This window comes from Salvelinus namaycush, chromosome 32 (assembly GCF_016432855.1).
Source record: "Salvelinus namaycush isolate Seneca chromosome 32, SaNama_1.0, whole genome shotgun sequence".
Lineage (NCBI taxonomy): Eukaryota > Metazoa > Chordata > Actinopteri > Salmoniformes > Salmonidae > Salvelinus > Salvelinus namaycush.
In genome coordinates this window covers 5,644,985-5,663,258 of record NC_052338.1, presented here as the reverse complement: position 1 = coordinate 5,663,258, position 18,274 = coordinate 5,644,985, and the positions used below count along the sequence as shown (strand labels likewise).

At 44.6% G+C, this 18,274-nt stretch overlaps 1 protein-coding gene across 4 annotated transcripts in view; it reads right to left on the bottom strand.

Annotated features, from left to right (window-relative positions):
• Window positions 1-273: 273 nt before the first annotated feature.
• LOC120027266 (exostosin-1c) overlaps window positions 274-18,274 on the bottom strand; it is an 87,771-nt gene continuing 69,770 nt past the window's right edge. For 2 of the 4 annotated variants that reach the window (XM_038972180.1, XM_038972181.1), the window contains exons 3-12: window positions 8,453-8,546; window positions 6,315-6,422; window positions 4,556-4,675; window positions 3,863-3,995; window positions 3,223-3,341; window positions 2,947-3,042; window positions 2,602-2,688; window positions 2,350-2,510; window positions 1,750-1,975; window positions 279-920 (exon numbers count right to left, since the gene is read on the bottom strand). In XM_038972180.1, coding sequence (XP_038828108.1) covers window positions 732-920; window positions 1,750-1,975; window positions 2,350-2,510; window positions 2,602-2,688; window positions 2,947-3,042; window positions 3,223-3,341; window positions 3,863-3,995; window positions 4,556-4,675; window positions 6,315-6,422; window positions 8,453-8,546 — 1,333 coding nt within the window. In that variant the 3' untranslated portion in view covers window positions 279-731. Of the gene's footprint in view, window positions 921-1,749; window positions 1,976-2,349; window positions 2,511-2,601; window positions 2,689-2,946; window positions 3,043-3,222; window positions 3,342-3,862; window positions 3,996-4,555; window positions 4,676-6,314; window positions 6,423-8,452; window positions 8,547-18,274 lie in introns of all 4 variants that reach the window. The other 2 variants (XM_038972179.1, XM_038972182.1) reach the window with 2 other exon arrangements.

Sequence of the window (18,274 nt, the reverse complement as noted above, 5' to 3'; positions counted from 1 at the left end):
CTTAGCATCATTAATGCGATTCGCTTCCTGAGTGCTGGGCAACACACACCTGTTTACCTTAAGGGTTGAGAGCCTTTCTTCGAGATCTGTGCAGGATCTCGAAGAAATCACAAGCAATAGGTTAGACTTTTTCTACAAAATAAATACATTGTAAAAACAGTGATTTTGTGAGAAATGTTTGCGTTGCCTTTGATACTTTGAAGGGTCTGGTGAATGGAGTTGAAGTGATGCTTTGTGACGTCAAAAGTCTACATGAGAGTTGAACACCACCACTTGCACTTGGGAAATGTTTTTATTGGTCTTACAGTTACGTGATGTGAAATGAATCAATTGCTTTTTCGACTGTCCCAACTCCCAGATGTACTGTAGAAATACGCCAGCTGCAGTGCACTGCACCAGCAACTGTCCGCTTGGCGCCTTCCTTCGATATGAAATACGGATCCCCTCCATTCAGACTACAATGGGAGTGGTTGACATCTTCAACAAGTGTTCATTCACCCGTCCTTTACCAACGTGGAACCAATCACAAGGGTCATTAGGCCTCCTCCATATTCTCCTCCTCAAATAGCCCGTTGTCTCAGGCCCCTGGAGGCAGAGTCTAGCGCTTCGCTTTAGGTCCCCTTTCTTCCTCGTTTATCATCAGATCAGTCCACCAGGGTCTGTCTGTCTGTCTACATTTAACCACCAGACCAGGCCTCCACACTGTATTCCTCTATCCGTCTGTTGGTCCGTCAGGCACGTTCCAGGTCCTTGTACTTCTTGCGCAGGACAGACACCTGGTCCTTGAAGAGCAGGGGGTCCAGGCGGAACTGGGAGTGGACCAGGGGCATGTATCCGAACCAGCTGGCGAAGCTGTTCACACACTCCTGCCTCTGGGTAAAGTGCTCTGGGTTGGCCCACGGAGCACTCATCTTCGTACCCTAGGAGGAGATAGGGAAAGAGGATATGGAGGAGAGAGAAAGAGGGCGAGTTTGAAACCAAGGTCGTCATACGCAAAGTGGCACATCACATCAATGTACAGACGGGATGAACAAATGGAATTATGGTTCTGTACACTGTGGGAATGTATACCGTAGATAATTACTGGCGACGTCATAACTCAATCTTATCTACAGGCTGATAAAGGTGTGTGGCTGATACTTATATTGCAGGTCAGAAAACTAGGGAACTGTTACAATTACGATGGCTAGTTGATCTCACTTCGGACACATTGGGTTGCTCAGAACTATTCTTATCTCCAGTCTGATAGAGTAGGAAGGAATACCCTTCAGTCTGTGACGTACAGGCTGACATACACTCTATGTCTTTCTGGGACAATCTCATCTTCACTAAAATAGACTGGAGTGAAGGTATTGTCATGTTTAAAAAGAGTTGTCATTCTTATCAGCAACTGTCAATTACTGGCAGCGGACATTTACAGGAAATGGTTTTGTTGAGGTTGTTCAACGGGCTGACTTTCAGCCGAGGTCATTTGAACATAAAGGGTTTGCTCTTGATTAGTATTGTGTGTTCTCACTGCAATAACATTCAGATGTATTTTGTGCCTGAGAGTGCAGAAAAGGTGCAGTGCAGAAAATTATTTTATAACAATATCTATTAGTGATGTGACGCTGTCTAACCCTTGTTAAAAAGTGATTTAATTGCCTTTGTTTTGGACACCAATACAACTGTCATGCTTTGATATTGTTAAAAAACAACTCATAATGAGCACTCATTGATCAGATTCACCATCTATGGGTGTGGCCTCACCTGTGGGCTGGGCAGCTCATTGGTCAGATTCACCGTTGATGGGTGGGGCCTCACCTGTGGGCTGGGAAGCTCCTTGTACTGTTTCCTCTGGGCCACTTTGATTGGCGGCAGGTGGGTGACGGCGGAAACCAGGAAGTTCATGAGGATGTCCTCACAGTTGGAGGTGCGGTCCACCAGTGCCCGCAGGGAAGGGGGCAGGTAGTGGGAGAACAGGTAGTGATAGTACCTGATGGAGAGGAAATGGAAGGTTGAGAGATAGCAAAGTGATCATTAAAGAGGGCAAAGAAATAGGTGATGTAGACGATGTATGTATCTACTTGTCAGATCTTGTTGGTTGGGGTATTGATATTGAACTGTACATGAAGCATGGCAATGCAAGGGCATTAAGGGACCCCGTGTAGTAGTCACAGCTCAAAGACCATCTGTTGAATGTTCTTAGTTTGTTTTCTATGTTCTATTGTGGGTCAGTAGATATACTGCTCAGCTGTACATGATGTGACAGTCATAGAAACAGAATGCATAGAAAGGGCTTGGAACCTCTAACCCTGGCAATTTGACCGGTTGACTGGAATGGGGAGGCCGATTCTATGGTTACAGCACCTGTGGTAGAAGGCTGCTCCTGTCAGAACGATGGAGTACTCGTTAGTCCACTTGGAGGTGTACCCCCACGCATTCTTCACTGGGTCCCAGAAGTGACTCCTGGGAGGGTAGCCCACGATGCGCTCAGGAAAACTCACCCACACCAAGAAGGCAAAGTTCACCTGCGGGGAAGAGTGAGTACAGTTAGATGGCTTAAGCGTGTGTCTGTGTGTGTTTTCTACCACAGTGTGTTGTTGTATAGGAAGGTCATACCTCACTGGTCAGCAGGACTGTATCTTCATCCAGACTCAGCACTGCCTCTGTCTCTATGGCCACGTTGGGCAGGAAACGACTGCTCGTCTGCAGAGAGAGAGAGAGAGAGATGGTAATTTCCATTCCTTGTTAAGTTTGAATGTGGTTGGTTTGTGCGTTGGAGAATGAAGGAATGACAGGGACACTGTCTGCTCCACTGAGGTCTGGTATGGTGAGAGAGAGGATGAGTCAATGACAAGCAGTGACAAAGGAAGGTCACTCCCATAGATTCACGGTCAGAGGGGGTGACAGTGTGTCATTCTGCCACTCGTGGCCTGGGTTTGGCGACTCGTCATTGTCACTCACCTTCCTCCTACCGTCTGTCACAGTGAGGGGGACAGGCATGGGGGGCCATTTACTCCTGTGGGGCGGTGGTTTCTCACTGTTCCACAGGATGATGATCTAGAGGGGGAGGGAATAGAGTGTGACACAGTAAGCATGAAGGCTTGATGATCTGAAAAGGGGGAGGGAATAGAGTGTGACACAATAAGCATAAGGGTTATTAGGCTTAATGAAGCAATGTAGAGCAGTCTGTTTGCTACCTATGACCTCTCTTTCACCGACATGCTAAAACACACTCACCTGTGAACAGTATTTGGACTTGGAGACCACCTGAAGCAGCTTCATGATTGGCTGAGACTGGGAGACCAATGGGGAGACGGCATGGATGATGGCGGTGAACTCTTGACCTGGACTGACCCCTTCAGGAAGGAATGAGGGAGGAAAGGTAAGGGAGAATAATTTCTACTTTTACAAGGGTGTAATTGCAGACCACAATTAGGGGCGTTTTCTGATATTGGCATTTCTTGATGTCAAGTTCTACCCATTGATGCTCGCCATTGGTCCGTGGCTGTATCATTGTGGCTAAGCCTAACCCTAACCCTTCTCCTACCCTTAACCTCAGTCTCCTAACGTGCCACGTAATTCACCTAACCTGCCACGTTACTTATCCTCACCTGCCAAGTTAGTTATCATAACCTGCTATGTATCAGGGAAACGTCACTTTTACGATCTACCTTGCATATACTGTATGAAAGTAGTAACATATTACTGAAGGAGACAAATATTAGATTTGCTTCGTGTACTAATTAGAAACTTTATGAAATGTCTATTTTTGTTTTATCAGAGTAGACCCTATAGAGGATATATGGATGAGCCAGTCTAGTGAGGTAGGTATGAACTAGTCAGAACCGGTCCAGTCCAGTTTGGTGTGGTTCCTTACCTAGGCTCAGGTAATAGAAGGGGAAGTGGGCCAGGTGAGTGGAGTACTCTGGCAGGACCAGTAGGCCCCCTGGCAGGGAGTTCCACATGTACTTATTTCTGGAGACGTGAGAGAAAACCCGGTCCTTAATTATCTGAGAGAAGAGAGAGAGAAAGAGAAAGAGAGAAAGAGAGAGAGAGAGAAAGAGAAAAAGAGAGAGAGAGAGAAAGAGAGAAATAGAAAAAGAGAAAAAGAGAAAGAGAAAAAGAGAGAGAGAGAGAGAGAACAAGGTGAGGTTTGAGGGGAGCTACGTATGTTAATCTGTTAGAACGCCCTGAAGTACCCATATGTTCAAACCATAATTATATATGATCATATGGCCTGGCCAACTGTGTGTGTGTAAAACTGAAGTAATCACCTCAAGAATACAAATGCAGTTATCTGTTGCTTAAGTACACGCACTTCCTCACTTTGACCAGCTGGCGTCAGTATAAGAACAAAACATCCAATCCAATCCCATACAAATGAACGTGAGGTGAATCCATCTCTCTCTCAGTTTCTGGGTCGTTCATTAGAGCACACTGCAGCAAAACAGTTTGCAACAGAAAACTAAAACAGGCATTTCTTATTGGACAAGGTCCAGATAGTCCTTCCCTGTTTCAGTACGTTTCCTCCCGTTTGGTGACTAATGACCCTACACTCCTTATCAACTACCTCCAGTGTGGTGAGGACTATCTTGTCCACGGAGGAGAAGTAGGCATCCCATAGCATCTGGGTCCGCTGCCTCAGAGCTAGGACTCGCTCATTTCCCACCGCATGCACTGTAGACGGGACCTGGGAGAGAGAGGATGAGGAGGAGGAGGAAGGAGGGAGAGAGAGAGGGTGGAAGTTGAGAGCGAGGGGAAGAGGGAGAGAGGGAGGGTGGAAGTTGAGAGTGAGGGGAAGAGGGAGAGATGGAGGGTGGAAGTTGAGAGCGAGGGGAAGAGGGAGAGATGGAGGGTGGAAGTTGAGAGCGAGGGGAAGAGGGAGAGAGGGAGGGTGGAAGTTGAGAGCGAGGGGAAGAGGGAGAGAGAGCGAGGGTGAGAGATAAAGAAAAGGGAGGGCATAGCAGACAAGGTCAATCATGTATTCAACAGGATAAAACCATCAGAATGTTGCAGAATGAAACGCTCGTCGTGAAACGACACTGCTCTCCACACTACCTGGTAAATGAATAGCAGTTTCTTACAGTATAATGTTCCATTTTTACCTGAAAGGTTGTAAACCCTTTGAACCACCTAAACAGCCCCTAACAGTTTATTTTCGACTCAACCCGCTCTGACAGTCAATAACCCGTACTATTGAGGAAGACAGGTCCGACACTAGTTACGTTATTTCATCCCGGCCAGAGGAAAATCCACTATAAATTGTATTATTTTGTCAGAGGGAGAGCTAGGGTTCAGGACAGGTGCCCAGCAGCTATCCTAGCTCACCTAGCTGTGTCTATAGCGCAGACTACTTCCATCAAGAGGTAGGACTCTTACTTCACACACGGTTTACCTGAAACCAACATTTCAGGCTAGTTACGTGATGACACTACGCTGTACTGGAGGAAAATAAAGGGGGGTCGCGCCATTGGCACCAAGTGAAAATAGCCCACACTCACCCCGTTCACTCTCCTAAAGTAAATACCATGAATGTGTCAGCTAGCTAGAGGAGGAACTATATATACAGTTGACTCACCTAGCCTGTAAGTCTACAACTGCCGGTTACTTTGGATAAAAAGATCTGCTAAATGGCCATGTGATTTTATTGTGATTAAATCAAGTTAGCCGAGCAGGGAAGTCTGTATCTTTCTACAGTGATGTTTAAAAGCCAGTCAGGTAGCCTGTTGACTCCCCTAGAACCTAGTCTATAGCAGGTCTTCTATCGATTGGAACCTGAGGAAGCAAAGGTCCTCCCTCCTCCTTTCCCGTCTCTCTCTCTCTCTCTCTCTCTCTCTCTCTCTCTCTCTCTCTCTCTCTCTCTCTCTCTCTCTCCTCTCATCTCTAGATCCGAAAGAGAGATTCACCTCTCAATGATATCCTGTCTCTCTGATGTGCTTGGCACCGTTCAACCTCCCATCACCAGCTTTATTCCCTCAAAACTCAATTTCCACATCCCTAACCCCGGGGCGCGCGTGTGTGTGTGTGTGTGTGTATGCTTGTGGGTGGTCAGAGTGTGTGAGGGAGGGGAAAGAGTGTGTGTGCGCGTGCGTACATGCGAGCGTATGTGTGTGTGTCTGTGTGTGTATATGGGTGCACATTGCGGCCTAACGTTGTTTTGGGTCAAATCCATTTTGAATTTCAATTTCATAATTTGGCCTTTCCAACATGTTATTTTTTCTCCGTTCATTAGCTAGCTGGATGTCAGGTTATTTCCTGTATCAACTGAGTTCAAACAGTATTGATTCCAGGCCTGCTGTGAACGTGCGGTGCGCGCGTGTGCGTGTTACCTGCAGTAGCAGTCTCTCATCTCCTTCGATGACAGCCTGGTTCCACTGGATGACATCAGAGAAGGGCAGCTCCCAACCATTACTGAGCAACACAGGAATACACGCCGCCTAGACGGAGAGAGAGAGAGAGATAAAGAGCGAGCGAGTGGAAACAGAAGGAGAAAGACTGAGTCAGTGTGACAAGCGGACAAAGACAGGCAAACGGACAGGGTAATTGGTAATGCTACCGTTGTCCATGTGCTCTGCTTGTGGTAGACATTCAATAAAAAAATATGTTGTCTAGATTTCCAGTCTTCGTCTCTGACACATAGCACCGTATACTAGCAGCTGGTACGTCAATAAGGCACTCTGAGAAGATAATGAAATCAATGTGTGTGTGTGTGTGTGTGTGTGTGTGTGTGTGTGTGTGTGTGTGTGTGTGTGTGTGTGTGTGTGTGTGTGTGTGTGTGTGTGTGTGTGTGTGTGTGTGTGTGTGTGTGTGAGAGAGACTCTCTTGGGGAGATTGCATGGGTCACAGCTACTATCTTGCCAGTCTCAGGAGCCCTTTGGGGCCCTAGAGAGAAAGAGACAAAACTTCTGCTGCGTCACTCACTCACCGATTTAACAAACTCCTAGTCTGCTAATTAAGTACACTCCACAGGGAGGATGCAGAGAGGGAGGGAGTAGGAGAGAAATGGGGAGAGAAGGGGGGGATAACAGTTTGATGTTGCCATATCCCCTTGTTTACTGACAGCCAGGTTTTTGATGTTGTTGTACTTTCATTTTTTCCAGCTCTCTCCCTCTCTCTCTGCTGCGGTCCTGGCTGTTGGTTTTATTTCTTTTTCTAATTAAATCACAGGAGAGCAGCCAGAACCAGCTTCAGACTGAGATCAGATGACTTCCCCCTCTGGCGGTCTGAAGCTCCACTAGTTGCCTCACCAGAGACCGGCCCTCACTCAGGCAGCCATGTAGACAACGCTAAGATACACTAGGCTACGCTCCAGGTAACAGGGTTGAGGCCTCCAGAGTTGACGTGAAGCCTGGGGCTCGCCTGAGCCACTTCCCCAGAGATGAGGTGCTTTGAGGCGGACTGACTAAGAAGTATTCCTCTGACTGCATCCCAGTGCAGCTCAGCATGTGGGAATATGTGTGTTGTTGTTTTTTGGTTGTTTGCATTGGGAGATGAAGAGAGGAGCATCAGTGTGTGTGTGTGTGTGTGTGTGTGTGTGTGTGTGTTCTCAGGCATTTGTCCGTGTGTGTGTGCCCCCGCAGGAGTGTATGCACCGAGAGTTGGAACGCTGGCAGTAAGTTTCCTACCACACTGGTAATTGCACATTCTTTTGTGGGCTTGGGCTGGCACGAAGAGAAAAGGAGATCTTACAAATCTCAGACTGGCCTGAATGGAAAAGCAAAGGAGACAGAGGAAGAGAGGGAAGAGAAACAGAGGGAGAAGGAGGGAGAGAGTGGGGGAGTGAGTGCGGAGGAGGAGTGAGTTAGCTGTGTGAGAGTGAGCTTCCCTGCCAAGCCCTGCGTTCAGTGGATTTGCCCATTCAGCTCAGATCAGCAGTGTGGCAGGCTGGCAACCCTATGGAAGCTTCCGGACCATTGAGAGACTCCGAGAGAGAGAGATGGCCAGGGAACACAAGAGTCTGGGAGGTTTATTGGTAGGTAAAACCATGAACACAGCTCCTTCACCAAAACATCTACATGGGTGGTAAATCCACGCAGTCTGTCCAAGATCATTATTTAATTAACTACATGGTTTATTGAGGCAGAGTTTGATGAAAGGTAAACCCTTTCAATGTTATAGTTTCCAAATATTCTTTTTTTTCTTATAGCAAATCAGTCAACACCACCATAATTGTTAACCTGAAATTGTACACGTTAGTACAGCACATAAGGATATTCATACGATAGTTGGGCAGTGTGGCTATCATTACTAATAGTGTAACTGCTAACATAATCCACGTCAATCCATCATCGTGATAGTTCAGAGGTGTATTCGTACCCGTGGCCTGGTCCCAGGAGTTGGTCATAGGAGTTGACAAGACAGCACAAACAGGTCACATATCTGGGAACCAGGCTAGCATATTAGGTGCAGTATTTGGCATTCTTCTAGGACAATGCTAGTGCATTGTGATCAGTATTTGGCATCCTACCTGTAGAGACTCTAGGAAGCGAAAGGAGCCCAGGCGACGACCCCGGGGAACCAGGCAGAAGGTAGAGTTGTGAAGCAGCTCCTGGTAATCAAACCTGAGAGAGAGGAGAGGGAGAGGGAGAGACAGAGACAGAGACGGTGTTGGTGTTGGGAGGACAAAAAAATTCAGCATTTACTTTTACAAAGGCTCCGTTTTCGAACATGAAGGTAGCAGTTCTAGCGTCAAAAGACTATTATGTTCGGGTCAAAGGGGGTCTTATTGACATTAGGCTTCTGTAAAGATGCCTACACAACAGTGTGTCTGGGCACAATTCATGCTGGGGGGGGGGGTTGAGACACAAGCACACACGCCCACACTCAATATGGTTGGAATGACTGGACCTGTTATATAACAGAGTTCTGTGTTGCGTTAGAGAGTACAATAGGAAGACATAGCCACATCTTAGCTACACCATTATATTGCCACTGACCGCTGCATGAACTAGATGACTGTGTTGTGAAGAAGAAAAAAAATAACCTCTCTATTGGTTAGACCCACACAGGGTCAGCGTCAGTGTCAGCCTCTATAGTTTCCATTTCAGACAGTGCAGTCAGTCACACTGAAAGACATTCTAGCCAATCCAACTGTAACATAACAGTACCCATATTCTGTGTACACATTCCTCTCAGGACTTGACATGAGGCTGTTGATAGACTGTGGGTAGAAAGCCATGCTAGAAAGCCATGCTAGAAAACCATGCTAGAAAGCCATGCTAGAAAGCCACACTAGAAAACCATGCTAGAAAACCATGCTAGAAAGCCATGCTAGAAAGTCACACTAGAAAACCATAATAGAAAACCATGTTAGAAAGCCATGCTAGAAAGCCACGCTAGAAAACCACGCTAGAAAACCATGTTAGAAAACCATGCTAGAAAGCCATGCTAGAAAGCTATGCTAGAAAACCATGCTAGAAAGCCACGCTAGAAAGCCACGTTAGAAAGCCACGCTAGAAAGCCAAGCTAGAAAGCCATGCTAGAAAGTCACACTAGAAAGCCATGCTAGAAAGCCATGCTAGAAAGCCATGCTAGAAAGCCATGCTAGAAAGTCACACTAGAAAACCACGCTAGAAAACCACGCTAGAAAGCCACACTAGAAAACCACGCTAGAAAGCCACGCTAGAAAGCCACGCTAGAAAGCCACGCTAGAAAGCCATGCTAGAAAGTCACACTAGAAAACCACGCTAGAAAGCCATGCTAGAAAGTCACACTAGAAAACCATAATAGAAAGCCACGCTAGAAAGCCATGTTAGAAAACCATGTTAGAAAACCATGTTAGAAAACCATGCTAGAAAACCATGCTAGAAAGCCATGCTAGAAAGCCATGCTAGAAAACCATGCTAGAAAGCCATGCTAGAAAGCCACGCTAGAAAACCATGTTAGAAAGCCACGCTAGAAAGCCACGCTAGAAAGCCACGCTAGAAAGCCACGCTAGAAAGCCACGCTAGAAAGTCACACTAGAAAACCATGCTAAACCATGCTAGAAAGCCACGCTAGAAAGTCACACTAGAAAACCATGCTAGAAAGCCATGCTAGAAAGTCACACTAGAAAACCATGCTAAACCATGTTAGAAAGCCATGCTAGAAAGCCATGCTAGAAAGCCATGCTAGAAAGCCATGCTAGAAAGTCACGCTAGAAAACCATGCTAGAAAACCACGCTAGAAAGGATCTGACACAAGTGGCAATATTGTCAACTAAGATGACCTGGTACATTAACTATTTATCTGTTGGTTCTTTTCATAATTTAATATAGAAGTAAGGGTAAATGGTCTCTGTTAAGGTTAGTGGTTTGTGGTTATAATTGCGTTGGTGGTCAGAAAGTGCTATATTTTGTCCTCTCTGGTATAGGCAGAGGGGGATGTTAGCATTAGAATGGAATTCATGGCTTTTAATCAAATCCAACTTTATTTGACGTGCATTATGACGATTTGACACATTACTATGGGTTGCTTCATTCCAGCAACACATCTGCTCTCAATGTATGTTTACACTTGTGGTCATTCTGGCATCTGATTGGATATCATTCCTACAGTGGTTTGGGTGTGAAAGGCCATGATTAGCTCAGGCACCAGCATCCACTCTATTTGACGGTTGAGGTGAGTGTGGTTTTGTGTTGTTAAATTAAGAACTGGCATGGGGACAGTTTTGTTGTTATGCTTATAAGAGAGATGGTTAAGGCTGTGGGTGGAGAGAACTGATCATAAATGAGTTGTTAAGTGTTTAAATGAACTGTTCAGGTTGTGATGGGGGTGGACAGAGCTGACCTGAAATCAGTGCATATCTGAGCAAAAGAAAGTCCCGCAGAGCTACTAAAAGAGCCCTATGTTCCCAACCATCTGTGTCAATCGAATGTGTGGAGAACATTCTGGTGCAAAATGGGTACCATGCAACACCCAGTTGGGTCCTTCAAAGTTCTGAGCTGGGTGGTTCAGGTGACCTCCCTGCTAGGACTGGGACGATACCAGTATTGCGATACTCGTTATTATCGTGGCAAGGAAACAAAACACGAAGCGGTTTTTAACTTCTGTAGGAAAACAACCCTAATGTTGGAAACAAACATCATTATGTTCTCATCCAGAGTCACATTGATTTATTCTCCAAGCTACTGTCTAAAAGACACAATATTTTACATACAGCAGATTTTTAAAAGGACCAAAGAGTTTGGTCTGCTTTGTGTTTTCATGTTTGCCACAGACAAAATATTGCAATACCGGTATCGTCCTGGCCCTACTCCCCACACCCCCAACCACCTAAATGTATAGCACGTTGAAAACCAGCAAAAACGACCTCATGAATGCAAGCCATTATCAAGCCAGTGGAACGGTTTAACGGCCCATCGTGTTTCTCGCTCCTCTAAGAACCGTCAACAGACAGACAGCATAAGCAAGTTCCTTATGAAAGAGTTCCTATAGCCTCGTCTCTCCTCTGCTCCTGCTGGCAACGGTCTTGTTTACCTGCCCAAGGGGGGCGTCAGCGTAAAACATGGCTGCCGTTAATCTAGCCTGTCTCTGTCTTGACTGTACAGACCAATGTTTATTTACCCCTCTGTGAGTGATGAGATACAGGCTCAGGTTTTTAAAGTGTGAAAATTGCTGATGTCTGCATTGATTGGGATGTTGATGTGGATTTATCGGTCGAGCTGTTGAATGAGTGTCACTTTCAGGGTTGTGGTGTGTACATGCATACATACAGTACCAATCAAGTTTGGATACAACTACTTATTCAAGGGTTTTTTCTTTATTTTTACTATTTTTGAGATTGTAGAATAATAGTGAAGACATCAAAACTATGAAATAACACACATGGAATCATGTAGTAACCAAAAGTGTTAAACAGATCAAAATATATTTTATATTTGAGATTCTTCAAAGTAGCCACCCTTTGCCTTGATGACAGCTTTGCACACTCTTGGCATTCTCTCAACCAGCTTCACGAGGAATGCTTTTCCAACAGTCTTGAAGGAGTTCCCACATATGCTGAGCACTTGTTGGCTGCTTTTCCTTCACTCTACAGTCCAACATATCCCATACCATCTCAAATAGCCCTTACACAGCCTGGAGGTGTGTTTTGGGTCATTGTCCTTTTGAAAAACAAATGATAGTCCCACTAAGCGCAAACTAGATGGGATGCCGTATCGCTGCAGAATGCTGTGGTAGCCATGCTGGTTAAGTGTGCCTTGAATTCTCAATAAATCACTGACAGTGTCACCAGCAAAGCACCATCACACCTCCTCCTCCATGCTTCATGGTGGGAACCACACATGGGGAGATAATCCATTAACCTACTCTGCGTCTCACAAAGACACGGTGGTTGGAACCAAAAATCTCAAATTTGGACTCATCAGACCAAAAGGACAGATTTCCACCGGTCTAATGTGTCCATTGCTCGTGTTTCGTGGCCCAAGCAAGTCTCTTCTTCTTATTGGTGTCCTTTAGTAGTGGTTTCTTTGCAGCAATTCGACCATGAAGGCCTGATTCACGCAGTCTCCTCTGAACAGTTGATGTCTGTTACTTGAACTCTGTGAAGCATTTATTTGGGCTGCAATTTCTGAGGCTGGCAACTCTAATGAACTTATCCTTTGCAGCAGAGGTAACTCTGGGTCTTCCTTTCCTGTGGCGGTCCTCATGAGAGCCAGTTTCATCATAGTGCTTGATGGTTTTTGCGACTGCACTTGAAGAAACTTTCAAAGTTCTTGAAATTTTCCAGATTGACTGAGCTTCGTGTCTTATTAAAGTAATGATGGACTGTCATTTCTCTTTGCTTATTTAAGCTGTTCTTGCCATAATATGGACTTGGTATTTTACCAAATAGGGCTATCTTCTGTATACCACCCCTACCTTGTCACAACACAACTGATTGGCTCAAACGCATTAAGGAAATAAATTCCACAGGTTAACTTTGAACAAGGCACACCTGTTAAATTGAAATGCATTCCAGGTGACTACCTCATGAAGCTGGTTGAGAGAATGTCAAGAGTGTGAAAAGCTGTCATCAAGGCAAAGGGTGGCTACTTCTCAAATCTCAAATATATTTTGATTTGTTTAAACCTTTTTGGGTTACTACGGATTCCATATGTGTTAATTCATGGTTTTGAGGTCTTCACTATTATTCTACAACGTAGAAAATAGTGAGAAAAAAAACTAAACTTGAATGAGTAGATGTGTCCAAACTTTTGACTGGTAATATACATACAAATGCACACACATACAGTAATACACACATTCACATACTGTAGGAAAACATCCACCAGCTATTCAATAGAGACCCACACACACAAGTGCACATACACACACAATGAAGATTGCACCCTCCCAAACAAAATCCTCATACACAACCACATAATGTACACAAACACACACACTAGAGAATTAGAGGAGTGAAAGGGAGCGTTGTTTTCCGTTCGCCACCGCTGGACTGCGATGTTGTGCTGTTTTCCACCTGTTTACGGAGCTTAGCCAGTTCTGCTGAAACTGCAGTCTGTGTGTGTGTGTGTGTGTGTGTGTGTGTGTGTGTGTGTGTGTGTGTGTGTGTGTGTGTGTGTGTTTCTGTCTCTGTGTGAGCTCGTGTCCATGCTTCTATCGTCTCAAATCGGAGGCTGTGTCCGATAGTTAGTGGGTACGAGCCAATGTGTGTTATTTATCATTTGAGTGTGTATAATGTGTCTTTGGGATGAACTTGCATAGCCGCTTATCCATTGGAGAGAGACGGAGAGAGATCTCTCCCCAGCATGTGGTGGGAGTGGAGTGAGCTTGTTCCTGGAGACCTACTTCCTCTCACTCTGGGTCATGCTGATTTGTTTGTTGCTGTTTTAATGAGGGGATTTACTTAAAGCAAGGGAAGAAATAAACCATTCAACAGCAGTTTGTTTCCAATAACAAATCTCTCTCTCTCGGTCTCTGTCATTCTTTTTTCTTTGTCATTCTCTCTCTTTTTTCCCTTTCCTATTGAATTAGTGAGGAAGTGTGTGTGTGTGTGTGTGTGGAGCAAGGCCAGAAGTAACAGACTGTTCTCTGTCTGCTAACAGGACACGGAGCATGTCTCCTCTCTGTACGCCATCTTCATGACCCATTGAATGTGAGTGTGTGTGTGTGTGTGTGTGTGTGTGTGTGTGTGTGTGTGTGTGTGTGTGTGTACACTTAAAGGGGTATGTTAAGTGTATGTGAGCATTTTTCTCGTGCTTATTATGGGTGTGGGATGTACAGTACTGTGATTTAATATGTAATAATGTGTGTGAAATACGCATGAATTGATTTCTCTGTCAGTATGTATGTAGGTGGGTGGGGGAGAGTAGGGTAAATTCAGCCATGTTATACATTCAGCATCAATCTGTCAAGGGAAATACAGCATTCTTTCTAACAAAGACATCTACATATAGACTGACTGTACAGAACGCATTCCTAATATTGACTCAGAAGAAGGATGCCCTCGGGACAGCCTCAATTCATCGGGGGCATGGACTCTACAAGGTGTCGAAAGCCTTCCACAGGGATGCTGGCCCATGTTGACTCCAATGCTTGCCACAGTTGTGTCAAGTTGGCTGGATGTCCTTTGGGTGGTGGACCATTCTTGTTGCGCACGGGAAACTGTTGAGCTGAAAAACCCAGCACCGTTGCAGTTCTTGAAACAAACTACTACCATACCCCGGTCAAAGGCACTTAAATCGTGTCTTGCCCCATTCACCCTCGGAATGGCGCGCACACACACAATCCACGTCTCAAAGTGGATTTAACAGGTGGCATCCATAAAGGATCGTAGCTTTCACCTGGATTCACCTGGTCAGTCTACGTTGTGGAAAGAGCAGGAGTTCATCATTTTTTGTACACTCGGTGTATTTCAGGATGTTGTGTATCCCTGGAAATAATCAGAATGAATGTAAACATTATAGTTTTGAAAACAAAGTGGTCGCTTGACACAACTTACCCCGGTATTGGGTAAGTTGAGCCACAGGACAGGGTAAGTTAAGCAGCCTACACATTTCTGTACTGAATGAAATGTTACCACTGCCGTTTTTAAACCATGTGTGTCTTTATTTCCCAAACACAACTCGACACAATCGTTTTTTTGTCTTTAAATCATTTTTAGCATCTTTTATTAACACAGGCTAAAAGGGATTACTTCGGGACTTCCCCAGAGTCAGATGAACTCGTGGATACCATTTCAATGTCTCTGTGTCCAGTGTGAAGGAAGTTTAGCATGCTAGCGGTTACCATAGACTTTCAGTCACTGCACTAACGCTAATTAGCAATTTCCTTCAAACTGCACGCAGAGACATACAAATGGTATCCACGAATTCATCCGACTCTGGGGAAGTAGATAAAGAGCTTCATTGCCAAAATCCCAAAATATCCCTTTAACACCTAACAAACACGTTGTACTTATGAAAAAGAAAACAATTTTAACATAGGCCAGGCCCTGTCGTTACCTCATATCCCAGCGATTACACCTTGCATTACGCCTGGGAAGAAAACGCTTCCATTTGCTCAACTTGCCATTGGCTCAACTTACCCTAAAGCAAAACGTTTGACTATATTAGCTCACACAGCTACAAGGATGCACTTTCATGCTAGGTTAAGGACAGTGGTCTTCAACCTTTTCTGAGTCGAGATCACTTTCTGTCAAAATACAAGCCAAGATCTACCGCTCAGATTTTTTTTCTCCAACTTGACTTAAGAAACGTAACATTAACCAATTAAAAACATTTCTGTAGCAATGACGTTTGTGCAGTAGGCCTAGACTATAGGCCCAATACATTAGCACTGTATATTGGCTATATGCTTGATTTGCCCTGCCAATGTTGTTCTTCTCAGACCTTTTTGAAATTATACTGTATTTAAAAATATTAAGTATATGATCACACTGGTAATAGATACTTTGTTGTATGATTTGTGAGGTACAGCTGAGTGAGCATAATAATTTGCTTTTTGTGCCTCTCATTTGACTCACCGTCCTTCCTCTCTCCCTCCGCTGAGAAAAGGGGACACAGTCTTCCAGCTGATGGCAAAACTCAAGTCGCACTACATTATTTCTGCCTCGTGCACCAATTAATGTTGTTACTCCTGTGACCAGAGAAAATGAATAACAACGCAAGCTTGTCAGAACACTTTGCTGTACTCGTTAATTGCAGCTGCAGTGCTGGTTGTAGCGTGAGTGGAAGTAGGGAGAATGCACATTTGATGGTTTATTTTTTAGAGTCTATGACTCGAGGAAACTGTGCAGACACGGTGATCTGAGCTATCTGATTGGCCAGCGGCAGGCCTATACGTGCATTTGATCTGCTCTCTGAGCCTGCCGGGTAGCTATGTGGAGTTCTACCTTCAGACATACGAAATGGTTCAAGATTTTGCTTTCCCGGCACGAGGGCTGCTGAATCAAGCGCACCTCTACCGCCAACAGCGCGGAACAAAAAAGAGACAATTGGAATGCAAGGCTTTGTCATTGGATTTTTACAGAAATGTTTGGTGATCGACTAGGAATGCCTTGGAGATTATAATCGACTGCTTGGTGACCACTGGTTTAGGACCTCATGTTGAAGCTTATAGGGACCCAAACGGATGTATAGAAGATTCTAAAAATGGTCTACTTTGGTTAAGATACAAGCATCATGAAACCTCAAACACAACAAATTAATATTTTTGGGGGGACCTAACTTGCTTACCACTTTTTCCATGTTGGTTTCATCCTTCACACACTCCATGAAATGATGACCTCTGCCAAAATATTTGGTCAAATGATTCATCTTCCGTATGGTTTCCTAGAAACAAGGGGGGCTCAACTTACCCTTTTGGCTCAAGTTACCCCACTCTCCCCTATGTATGCATGCATATGCACTGGAATGTATGAAAGGGTAGTTTGTCTGATTGTACGATTGTTTTCAGTGAGCCCTCATTGAAACGTGCTCTGATCAGGGTGTGGGTTACACGTAGAGCACCCTACAACCTTTATTAAAGCGCTACATGTGGATAGCCGATGGGTGTCATACAGAGAGTAAGCCTATGCACAGAGTGTGAAAGTGTGCACTGCAGTATGACTCTAATAAAGTATACTGTGTGTGTGTGTGTGTCCTCTGCACTTTGGGTGCACTATACATGCACTGTGTGTGTGTGTGATCTGCAGACGCCTCACAGACGCTCTTCCGGTCCCCTGTGTCCCGAGGGGGCTGAGGTTGTTAAATAAGAAATACATGTTGGAGGAAAACAGGATCTAATTGAGCAGTTGAGGCGACACACACTGTTCCAGCCTACACACACACACACACACACACACACACACACACACAATGTTTTTGTCCTCTGTATCTTTCGCTCTCTCATAAACACACACGCTCACATGTCGGGCTGTTGCGGTGACCGTATTACCGCCACACCAGCAGTCATGAGTCACGACCGCAGTACAATTCCAATACAACCAGCCTGAAAACAATGTCCAGTAGAACCTGCAGTCATTTTCATTATTCTTAGCAATGACTTAGGAATCCTTGTGAGTAAGTATTAGCTAGGTAGCCACTTGTTGTTCGCCTATTGAAATTGAACTTCAGTTCATGAAAATAAACAGCTAGCCAGCTACTTAACCCTGTTGCCCAAAGCTAACGTTATAAGCAGCCAGCTAGCTTCATCTGGCTAGTGAGGCTCGACCGCACCGGGTTATGTGTTGTGAAGCTAGCCACAATAAGGATTAGACACAAAAATGTAATTTGCGGTTTGCCTTCAAAATAAAAGTGACATTGACAGTAACGCAAATTAATACAAATAGTAGAGTTATGCCATACTTTTATGTTGAAGGCTAACCGCAAAGTCCACTATTGTGGCTAATCTTTATTGTGCCTAGCTTCACATAGATGGGTCCGACCACCATTAATCGAATAATAACTGTCTTATAAATTAGGGTTATTTTAGATGATGACACCTAGCTATATAGTTAGCTAGCTAACTATAGCTACTGAAACAGATTGTCGTTTTGATATGTTTTTGGGGAAGAACATTGTTTGCATCCATGAGCTAGCTAGCTTTTCTTTTTATGACCAGCACTGTAGGTGTGCGAGTCAACTTTACCAGCATCATAGCATACGTATCGATGAATCGTTGTGACATATGAAATACGAGTGATAGTGTAATAACTATGTAAAAAATGTATGAACCCGTTAAATTATTATGTGACGTGCAGTCATATTCAGGTCCTGATTGGTCAAATAGTGTTATTTGACACAACAAATAGTGTTATTTGACACAACAAATAGTGTTATTTGACACGTCAAATAGTGTTAAATAGTATATTTTTTGACACGCAAAG